The sequence below is a fragment of the Budorcas taxicolor genome, chromosome 15, assembly GCF_023091745.1.
Source record: "Budorcas taxicolor isolate Tak-1 chromosome 15, Takin1.1, whole genome shotgun sequence".
Lineage (NCBI taxonomy): Eukaryota > Metazoa > Chordata > Mammalia > Artiodactyla > Bovidae > Budorcas > Budorcas taxicolor.
The window spans coordinates 34,263,531-34,273,933 of NC_068924.1; the positions used below are offsets into that span (position 1 = coordinate 34,263,531).

The 10,403-nt window shown below is 53.9% G+C and overlaps 1 protein-coding gene across 1 annotated transcript; it reads right to left on the reverse strand.

The window, feature by feature from the left end:
• Positions 1–2,654, reverse strand: MYOD1 (myogenic differentiation 1). The gene is made up of 3 exons (XM_052652849.1): positions 1,807–2,654; positions 1,214–1,292; positions 1–953 (listed from the first exon to the last, which is right to left on the reverse strand). Exons 1-3 carry the CDS (start codon positions 2,434–2,436, stop codon positions 703–705), a joined length of 960 nt encoding a protein of 319 aa, XP_052508809.1. The 5' UTR covers positions 2,437–2,654; the 3' UTR covers positions 1–702.
• Positions 2,655–10,403: the final 7,749 nt, after the last annotated feature.

A 10,403-nucleotide genomic window follows, 5' to 3' on the forward strand; every position in this document is an offset into this window, starting at 1 on the left:
TTTCGAACACCTGAGCGAGCGCCCGCGGCTCGCCTGCCTGCCGTATAAACATACAAAGTCCCTGTCGCACCGCACACCATGCCTCAGAGATAAATACAGCCCGAGGGGCTCCTGCTCTGGCAAAGCAACTCTTATTTACAGGAATAGATTACAAAAGTATTACAAAAAGTGGTCCTGAACCGGGGGTGGGGGTTGGGGGGTGGGAGTGGTTACCATTACACCTGTTAACACCTGGGAAGGGAGCGGCGGGAAAGAGCTAAAGTCACCAGGGGGCTCCGGAAAGGAGGGGCACGCCCCTTTAAGCTGTCGGGGGTCTTGGGGGCGGGGCTTAGGCCTGCGTGGGTCCCACCCCGCCATGGGGGAGGGGGCGAGGAAGAGGAAGGGCCTGGCTCCTCAAGGGTCAGCTCCGGCCCACGGAGTAACATCAAGTGGCCACCACAGAGGGTCTCAGGGAAGAGCGCTGAGTGGGGCGGGGGCGCGGGGGTGTTGCGGGGGGAAGGACCATGTCCTTGCCCTGGGGTGCGGGAGGCGGAAACACAACAGTTCCCTCGCCTCTCCTACCGCGGGAGGGTCGCTTTTAAAGCGCTGTTGGGAGGAGAGTGGTTGGCACTTAAGCGCAATCTTTTGGGCGCGAGGGACCCTAGGGGCAGCATCCCTCGGGCCCGTGGGCAGCGGCGCCCCCCGATGAGGCCGCCCAACCCCTCAGAGCACCTGGTAAATCGGGTTGGGGTTCGCTCCCGCGAGGCCCTGAGGGGCAGTGTCGGGGGAAGGGGCGGGGGTGCCGCACTCCACCTCGCTCCCGGCGGCCGCCTCCTGCGGGCCGGGAGACGACTCCGGCGGCGCGTCGGCCAGCAGAAGCGCGGGCGCGGCGGGGCTCTCGGTGGAGATGCGCTCCACGATGCTGGACAGGCAGTCGAGGCTCGACACCGCAGCGCTCTTCCCGGGCCGGGGTTCTGCGCGGGGAGGGGTAGGTTAGTATGCAGGGGTGCACAAGTCTCCCACCTCCGAGTTCAGTGCTTTGAGGCAGACGCGGAAACTGAGGGCCAGCCAGAATTCGTGAGGATCCCACGAAACTTCAGGATGAAAAAGGAGGGAACTACATGCTTAGTATTTCATTCCCGGTACCATCTCCCAGGATGGGGGCAAGGAGGTCTTAGATAAAGAGAAGCCAGAGTAGCTCAAAAGGGATGGGGAAGGAGGCGCGATTACGCACCATTGGGCGCCTCGCTGTAGTAAGCGCGGTCGTAGCAGTTCCGTCGCCTGGCACCACTCGGGGGGCCGCTGTAGTCCATCTGCAAATGGAAACGAAGACCGAGTCAGGCCTGGGAACTGCGCAGAGTAGGAGCTCCATTCCCTGCAGCCGCCCCCTCCCCGACTCCCCAACTCCCCAAATCTCAGCAACGAGAGTTCCGGGCCCGGATCTGTCTGGGTTGGGGAGCTAGGGTGGGCAGGAGCTGTCTGCAGCATGCCGGGCCAAAGAGAGGGCAGACAGTCACCCAGGAGCACAAATCTGCATTTCGGCAACAGGGATTAGAGGAGAAAAAGCAGATTTTCGTGTCGGCGCAGCAGTGTTCTAACAGTGCCCCCAGTCGGGTGGATCGTATTCTTCCTGTGCGTCCCCAAAGCCCTAGGCCACCCCAGTGACAGCTGCTTGGGGTGGCAGTGGACTCCACCGGGGGTCCACTCCCTGGAGGGTTCCCCGCCCAACCCTCCCTACCAGATGGCCAGCTCCTTGCCCTCTCGTAAACACATTCCTGATATACCAAGAGCTGCCCGCACTTCTCTAGCCCAGGGTCCTGGCCTTACCATGCCGTCGGAACAGTTGGAGCGCGGACTGGAAGCGTCCGAGTCGCCGCTGTAGTGTTCGCCGCTGCGGCCGGGGGGCAACGGGCCAGGCGCGTAAAAGGCAGCGGCAGCGCCGGGAGGCGCGGCGTCCTGGTCGCGAAGCAGCGCCTGCAGGCCTTCGATATAGCGGATGGCGTTGCGCAGGATCTCCACCTTGGGCAGCCGCTGGTTTGGGTTGCTAGACGTGCAGCGTTTGAGCGTCTCGAAGGCCTCGTTGACTTTGCTTAGGCGGCGCCGCTCGCGCATGGTAGCAGCCTTGCGGCGGTCGGCGTTAGTCGTCTTGCGTTTGCACGCCTTGCAGGCCCACAGTAAACAGCGGCCCGCCTGGTGGTGCCCGCTGGGCGCGCGCACGTGTTCGTCCTCGCGCGCGCCCGGGGCCGGGTGCGCCGCTGCAGGGAAGTGCGAGTGTTCCTCCGGCTTCAGGAGAGCGCCCACGTGCACGAGGCGCGGATCCAGGTCCTCGAAGAAGCGCAGATCCGGGGAGTCGAAACACGGGTCATCATAGAAGTCATCCGCTGTTGCAAAGTTGCAGAGAGAGCCGTCGGGGCCCGTCAAGTCTACGTCGCGGAGCGGCGGCGACAGCAGCTCCATATCCCGGCGTGGGGCGGCGCGGTCCTGGCTTTGCCCAGCCTCAGCGGCAGCGGCAGGGGTTGCCAGAAACTTACTGCGGTTCTGGAGCCCCGGCAATGAGACAGCAAAGCACTGAGGGTCTGAATGTATAACCAGCTGTTCCCCACCCTCCCCGGTCCTGTCCCGCCTGAGGGACGGACGGCGAGGAGAGCCGCGGCAGCGCCCTGGGGCCTCCCCACCCCTACCTTCACACCAGGCTCCCAGAGCTATTTATCCCGTAGTAGCCTAAGGGCCCCCGAGCCCCAGCTAGCGGCTAGGGGCGGGGGCGCCCGAGGCCAATAGGAACAGAGTAGGGAGGAGCTTGGGATCCCCAGGGTGGCAGCAGGGGCCAGAGACTGGCCAGCCCCCTACCCCTTGACACCCGCGCGCGAGCGCTCGGGCCCCTCCCCAGGCGGGGAGGAAGGCAGAGGCTGGCAGCCCAACGCAACTGCACTTGGCTCCCGGGAACACTCTTTCCAAATTTCTCCAGCCCTGGACTCCTCGTGTTTCCGCGGGAAACGCTGGCAATGCGCGCTTACCTTTGGGCTGACTTTGGGGTCCCCTCGGTCCACTGATTTGTGGGGACCTAGGAGCAGGATAGGGGTAGAAATCAGATCGGGAGAGATTTGGAAAGAGACACACGGCAATAAGGCAGAGGTACACTCAAAGCTGAGTTAGTGAGACGGTGAGGGGTTAACCCAAGAGGCATTGAGAGACATTGAGAGAGCAGAAAGCTAGAGTCAGAGGCAGGAAAATGAGCAACGAGAAATGAGACTCAGTCCAAGTGGGGGAACCCGAGACTGAAGGTTGCGGTCGGTCGTACCACTTGGCCAGCTCCTGCCAATGGAATCACTCAGAGGGTCGCGGGCCCATTTTCTCTGCTCGCTTGGAAACCCAGCCGCATCTACACAGGAGTCGATGATCGCTGCTAAAGCTTCGTGCCAATCTCTCCAAACTCAGGGCCTGTCCCAGTCTGAAGGGAAGGAGGCAAACTTCTGCCCAATTCAACCTGCGCGTTTCCGCAGGGAGATGTCCAGTGCGGGTCTCAGCCGCGATGTCTCTTCTGATGGGGAAAAAAGGGAAAGTTCATTGCACAAAGGCTTAGAATACCGAGACCACCTGAGAAACTGACTTCAGGGTGGAGTCTTTGAGAGCGGAGTTTGCAGACCAATGAGCGGAACCCCGCAGTTCCCTGTGTGATTTTGTGGAAGTCACCTCTCCTTCTGAACCTCAGTTTCCCCACATTGTAAATCTGAGGATATTAATAGCGATCTCTCAGAATGATTGTGTGTGTGTGTGGGGGGGGGGGGGGGGGGTGGGGTGGTGGTGGTGGTGAGAATCTAAAGAGAGCAAAGATGTGGAAGCCCTCAGTCCGAGGTACAAGGATATACTAACAAGAGGGCTTGCTTCTGTCGTTAACACCAGCTGGACAACTGGAAGTTGTGCTTCTTATAGCCTTCTCCGCTGTCAGCTGGGGCACTGAGCTCCTATGGAGGCCAAGGTAGCCTTAGGGCTAGGCTCCTGTGAAGGTCTCAGGGCATTTCTCCCCAGCCAGGACCACGGACTGTTACTGCTGCTGCTAAGTCGCTTCAGTTGTGTCCGACTCTGTGCGACCCCATAGACAGCAGCCCACCAGGCTCCCCCGTCCCTGGGATTCTCCAGGCAAGAACGCTGGAGTGGGTTGCCATTTCCTTCTCCAATGCATGAAAGTGAAAAGTGAAAGTGAAGTCGCTCAGTCGTGCCGACTCTTAGCGACCCCATGGACTGCAGCCCACCAGGCTCCTCCGTCCATGGGATTTTCCAGGCAAGAGTATTGGAGTGGGGTGCCATTGCCTTCTCGGCAGGACCACGGGAGAGACTAGTAATAGAAGGAGGAGGCAGCCTGGAACTCTGGAGCTCTGGCTCTCTCACAAGCTCTGGGGTGGGCTCCCTCTCCAGTCCTGTAGGGTGGCTCAGCCTCTTCCTGGAACTTCAGTCCACACCTTCCTCTCCACACCTGGGCTAGAGGTCTCTTGGACCAGACACCCCTACTGGGTCTCTCCCCCTGGAGCCCAAAGATATAAGCAAGAATGATCCTTGTTCCTTTCCCACTAACTTCTGGAAGCTGTCCAAACTGTCCCTCTGTGCTCTGAGAATTCAGTCCTTCTCTTCTCTTCTGGAGCCCTATCTTCTTTACTTCTGTGCCACTTCTACACCTCTGGCACTAGCAGTGCCGAAGGTCCCCCTTTAGGAAGTACTCACCTCCTCTCACTCCATAGCACCATCTTCATTTATTCATTCAGCACACCTCATGGAGTGTCCACTGTGTACCAAATGCTGGTCTAGGTGTTGGGGATACAGCAATGAACAAAATCAATGCTCTGCTCTCATGGTGTTCACACTGTACAGTTAGCTGGCAGATAATAAACAAATAAGCAAGGAAATGTATGATGTCAGGAGGTTATGTTCAATGAAGGAAAATAAAGCAAGACAGGGGAAAAAGTGATGGAAACTATTTCATTATGTGGAGTGGTCAGGGAAGACCTCTCTAGCTTGATTCCATTTGAGCAGAGACCAGAATGAAGGGAGGGCAGAAGCAGCTATCTGGAGTCAGATAGAAGGAAGAGCATGTGCAAAGGTCCTGGGAAAGGACTGTTTATCAGCTTTAACGTACATGAAGGAGGCTGGTATATCTGAAGCAGAATGAGAAAATGTGAGAGTGGTAAGATATGGGGTCAGAGAGGGAGCAAAGTATTTGTATTCTGAGATGGAAAGTCACCAGAAAGGTTGAGCAGCAAAGAATAACCATCTGACTTACATTTTAACAGGAGCAAGCTGGCTATGGAGGGCAAAGGCACAGCAGGGAGACCAACTAGGAGACCACTGAAATAATCCAAGTGAGTGGTGATTGTGGCTTAGATCTGGGTGGTCATGGTGCTGACCACTGGAATAGAATCGTCACAATTTATTTGTGATTGGATGTAGGCAAGAGAAATTTGGATGACTCCTGGAAGAATGGAATTGGAGAAGAGCAGGATTGCAGGTGGCAGACCGAGAGTTCAGGATGGCACAATATTTGAAATGCATTTTCAACATCCAGGTAGAAAGGTCGAGCAGGGAGGGGGTTTATGAGGCTGGAGTGTCAAAGGGGAGGTCTAGGCCCATGGGTAGACTGACCACGCCATCTCTACGCCACCTCTACGCCACCTCTAAGACATCGCTCAAGTCTCTGCATCTCCATTGTAACCATTCTGGACTACACTGCCACACTGCTGGCCTGAATGCCCTCCATAGCCTCCTGGTTCCTCCTCTCACTTCCACTCTTGTCTCAGTAGGATCCATTCAATACACAGCGGCTTGAATAATCTTTTAAACGTGTACATGGGATTATATTTCTGTCCTACTTCAAATTCCATAAAGCTTCCCATTGCATTTTAAATAAACTATCATCTCCTCACCTGGGCCAGGCCCTACATGAACTGGCCTTAGCCCATCTCTGCAGTTGCGCCTAGACCCACCATCCCCTTCAATCATTCAGTGCTAGCCTGACCTTCTTTCCTGTCTGCCAACACTCTGAGCATGGTCCTACCTTGATGCTTTCTACTTGCTGCTTCTCTGCCAAGCCCTTCCCAAGATTGGCTGCTTTTTATATATCAGGTCTCAGCTCAAACTCGCCTCCTTGGGATATCTCTGACTATCCTCTCTATGGTAGCTGAGTCACGTCACCCTGCTCATTTTCTTCTTAGCACAGCCACTCTTAACTTCTTAGTTGGTTTGTTCATTGATTGATGTGGCCCCAAGAAGTCAAGGATGCTTTGTTCACCATGGTATTCTCTGAAACCATCAGAGTGGCTGTCACATAGTAGGAACTTGATAAATGTCAAATGACTGAATGGGTGGCCTCATAGCCTTGAATCTCTATGCATATATTTGAACATCTTGAAAAGTGTCATTAATGAGGCTGCATGTATTTCTTCTGAACAAGATAGTCACATACACGATTAGACATTCATGCTGGGTCACTCTTCCCAGGAAAGACTCAGGTCTATCTGCCTGAAGAATGATCTTTAGTTCATCAAATATGCATGGCCTGCTGCAATATTGTCATAGCATACTATAGGAAGATTTGGTGCTTATAATAAACTTGAGTCTTTTCCTTTGACTTACATTTACAATGAGGAATGTGAATAGTTATCATATTAGTAATTTAGTTTGAAATAAATATTTCTTCCCATTGGTTCAAGCCTCAGCAGAATGCCTGGCACACTGTGTGTATGTGTGTGTGTGTGTGTGTGTACATGTGTGTGTGCTCATGTGTGTGTGCTCAGTTGTGTTCGACTCTTTGAGACCCCATAGACTGTAGCCCACAGGCCCCTTTGTCCACGGAATTTTCCAGGCAAGAATACTGGAGTGGGTTGCCATTTCCTCCTCCAGGGGATCTTTCCAACCCAAGGAATGAACCCAGGTTTCCTGCGTTGGCAGGCAGATTCTTTACCACTGCACCACCTGGAAAGGTAGGCACATAGTAGGCACTCAATAAATGTTTCTTGGATAAATGAATCAAACTCTTTAATTGAAGGGTACCATGAGATTTCCAGGTAAAGCTCTTCAAGCCATTTATTCATGCAGATCTGGATTCTTCTCAAACCTGAGCAAGCAAAGAAAACACAGAAATATATTAGATTCTGACATTTAAACGATCAGAACTTTGCTTTTTGTGTTTTGCATTCATAAAAACCACCTCAGGGCTGTCATCAAGGTGCCTTTACAATAAGTAAATGTTGCATGTTCAAACTTACCAAACACATTTAATATTTTATCTCTTTTGGTTTAGAAACCTAAACTCCACTGACAGTTTTTGACTTGATTTGTAGCTTCATCTTCTCTGGAAATTAGAAAGCATGGTTTTAAAATGCATACACATTCTGGGGGTATGATGCCATTTTTCTATTAGAATTCCAAGTGGGATTTTGTTTGCAGCAAGTCTGGCTGCTTGAAGAGCTTGGGAAATACTGAACTTAGTGACCTTTACAGACCTTTCCAGGGCTGGCCCCCATGCCTGCTTGGGGTCACTCTCTTGGACATGCCACCACATCTTTTGGCAAAGGTTTGCCAACACCACCATCCCATCCCTGTTGCCAAAAGATTAGGGAGAAATGTGTCTGCCCAGGGACCTCGGACCTTTTAGTTGTAGTGCTGGCTTGGGGGCAGAGAGGGAAAAAGATGTCAAGCCTGGAAGCAGAAAGAGTCCAAGCTCTTACATTGTAGAGTCTAGTCAAGGACTTGTTTTGGGAGAGGCCAACAGCAATGGACTGGGGGACCTACGGAGTGGGCTTCCCCCAGCACCTCTCCTTCCATCTCAAGGCTAAGCAGAGTGGTGGGCGGTGTGGTCTGGAGCAAGGGCACACCTCATCCTGCCCGAGTTTGCTTCTGGTCTTTACAATGAGGGGCTCCTTTGGCAGCAGGGAGGGAGGGAGGGCTCTCTTCTCTCTCCACCCTTTCCAGTCCTCCCTCCTCAATTCCCTTGGCCCTGCCTGCCTGGGGCTATAAATGGAGAGCCGGCCTCTGGGCAGGAATGCATGCCTGGCTGGGCCCCACAGAGTTGCACCCTCAGGGAGCAGCCAGCTCCAGGGCACCCGGCAGCCTTTATATATATATAGCCTCTGGAAACCCAATCCAGCCTGCACCTGCCCCGGTCTTCAAGCACCCTGCCCTTGCCCAGGCTGGACCTGTGGCCTCTTCCCCCAGGGCTGGCACAGGCCATGTATCTGCTGGGGGAGGGGACAAGACACAGGGCCAGGGGGTGAACACAGGAGTGGGTCAGGTGGGGGACGGCCAGCTTCAGATCCCCTCTGTCTCCCGGCTTCCCCTTCCTGCCCCTGGATCCACCTCGATAACCCTGTTCTGTCTCTGCCAACGAGATCCCTAGTCCTGAACTGAGGCCAGTCTGGGTTGAGGACAGTAATAGATGTGGTCCTAGATTCAGGGTCAGGGTCCCAGAGATCCTCCACAGGTGGCTGTATTTCCCACTTTACCCTACTCCCCAGCCTCCCACATACAAACAGGGCTTGGGAGTCTAGTAGTTGAACTGGGAGTTGGAGAAAAGGGGTGCAACTGGGAGTTGGACAGGGAAGGGGACAGGGAGACCACAAATGATAGGTGTAACCTGCACCCCCTTGTGTGCAGGGTGGGGCTTCATGGAGTGGTGTGTGCACTGTGGGGTGTACGCACAGTGCCGGCCATCCGCTCTGTGATTCGTTCACTCATTCAGTAAATATTTATGCAGCACCTTCTGTGCCAGGAAGTATAAGCAGAGAACAAACCCTGCCCTCGGGGAGCTGACAATCTAACAGGTAGACTAAACAATAAGCACTCTAATAAGTAAATCATGGAGTAGGTTAGGAGGCACAGAGATATTGAAAGCAGAGCAGGGTGAGTGGGCCTGGGGCGCCAGGGCAGAATGAAACAGAGCGGTCAGGTTGACACAGTGACATTTGAGCGAAGAGGTAAACGAGGCTTGGGAGCCAGCCTCATGCCCATCTGGGGAAGAAAGTTCTGGGTGGGGAGAACAGATCACCATTGAGTATCTTCTCTAGCATAACTGCCTCCGCCAGGAGCAGATGATTCATTGAGGAAGAGACAGGTGTGGCTTCCACTGTTCTAGGAGCCCTTGGCCTGAATGTCTGATGCTGTGTAGGCAGGCTAAGGGTGAGAGGGTGGCGTGAGATGGGGCTTGGGGATGGCTTGGATGGGTGACGTAATGACAGGGTGAGGTGAGGATGTGATGCTTTGTTCACACAGAAACACGTGTTCCAGGCGTTGCGTGTTGACAGAGTGGGTGGAAGGCTTGGGAGAGAGCTTGGCACTGAGGGGAGGGAAGGGCATGTCTCCCTACAGGCTGCACAGATTATCACCCTGCCTACCCAGACTCACACAGGGGCCAAGCGCACCTCGCTGCACGCACACCTCAGTCTCTGGGTATCCCTCCCACCTCCAGGTTCTTCTCCAAGCCCTGAGAAGCCAGGGAAGGGAAATTAATGGGAGCCCTGACTGTTTAACTGAGGCAGGGAAAGCTGAGGCCCAGATTCTGAACCGCTGATGCTTGGCTTCTGGAAAGACCCACGGATTTCACTCGTACAGTCTCTTTCTCTTCAAGCTCATCCTTTATGTAATTAGAGCCTTTCTCAGTCACAGAGGTGGGCACAGAGCTCTTCGTGGACCCAGGTTCCTGAAGTCTGAAGTACAAACTTGTTCTGCTTTACTAAACTGCACAAATAAGGTGACAAGAGCTTAATGACCAGAGGTGCTAACGCAGGCAGGGTTCTGGAAGGTGCTAATTAGCCTTCCAGACTGAGTGCTTTAGGCTCCTGGGGTGAGGAGAACTTCATGAAAGGAGAGTTCACCATCCTCACCGAATATACTCTAAAAAATAATTTCTAAAATGCAAGTTTAACTTGAAGCATCACAGATTTAAGTCAGGCACAAGAAATAATATTATCAAAGTATGCACATTGTCCTTGAGCTAAGATGGTGTGGATGCTGCAGAAGGTCGAGGAAGAGGCCTCTCCAAGTCACCCTCCACTCTGTGCACGTAAGGATCTGTGAAAAACCAGATGTCTGTCTGTCTCCTCTGCCTATGACAGTCCACAGGAGGGCCCAGGACAGAGCTGCCAGGCGCGTTTCCTTGGAAGGGCCGTTGCCCTCACTGCCGTCCCTCCATGCATCTATGGACACCAAGGACGTCTGTCGCACCGTGTGCACCTCACACCCCATGGACACCTCAGTCACACTCTGGGCACATTTCACACAGCATGTACAACTCACATTCTATCTGTATCTCCCACCCCATGCCCACCTCATACATCTGTATATCCTAAATAGAGGACATATCGTCTACACGGTGCATACTTCTTACACTCATTACACATCATATTCAATGTGTATACCTCACACTCCATGTATACCTCGCA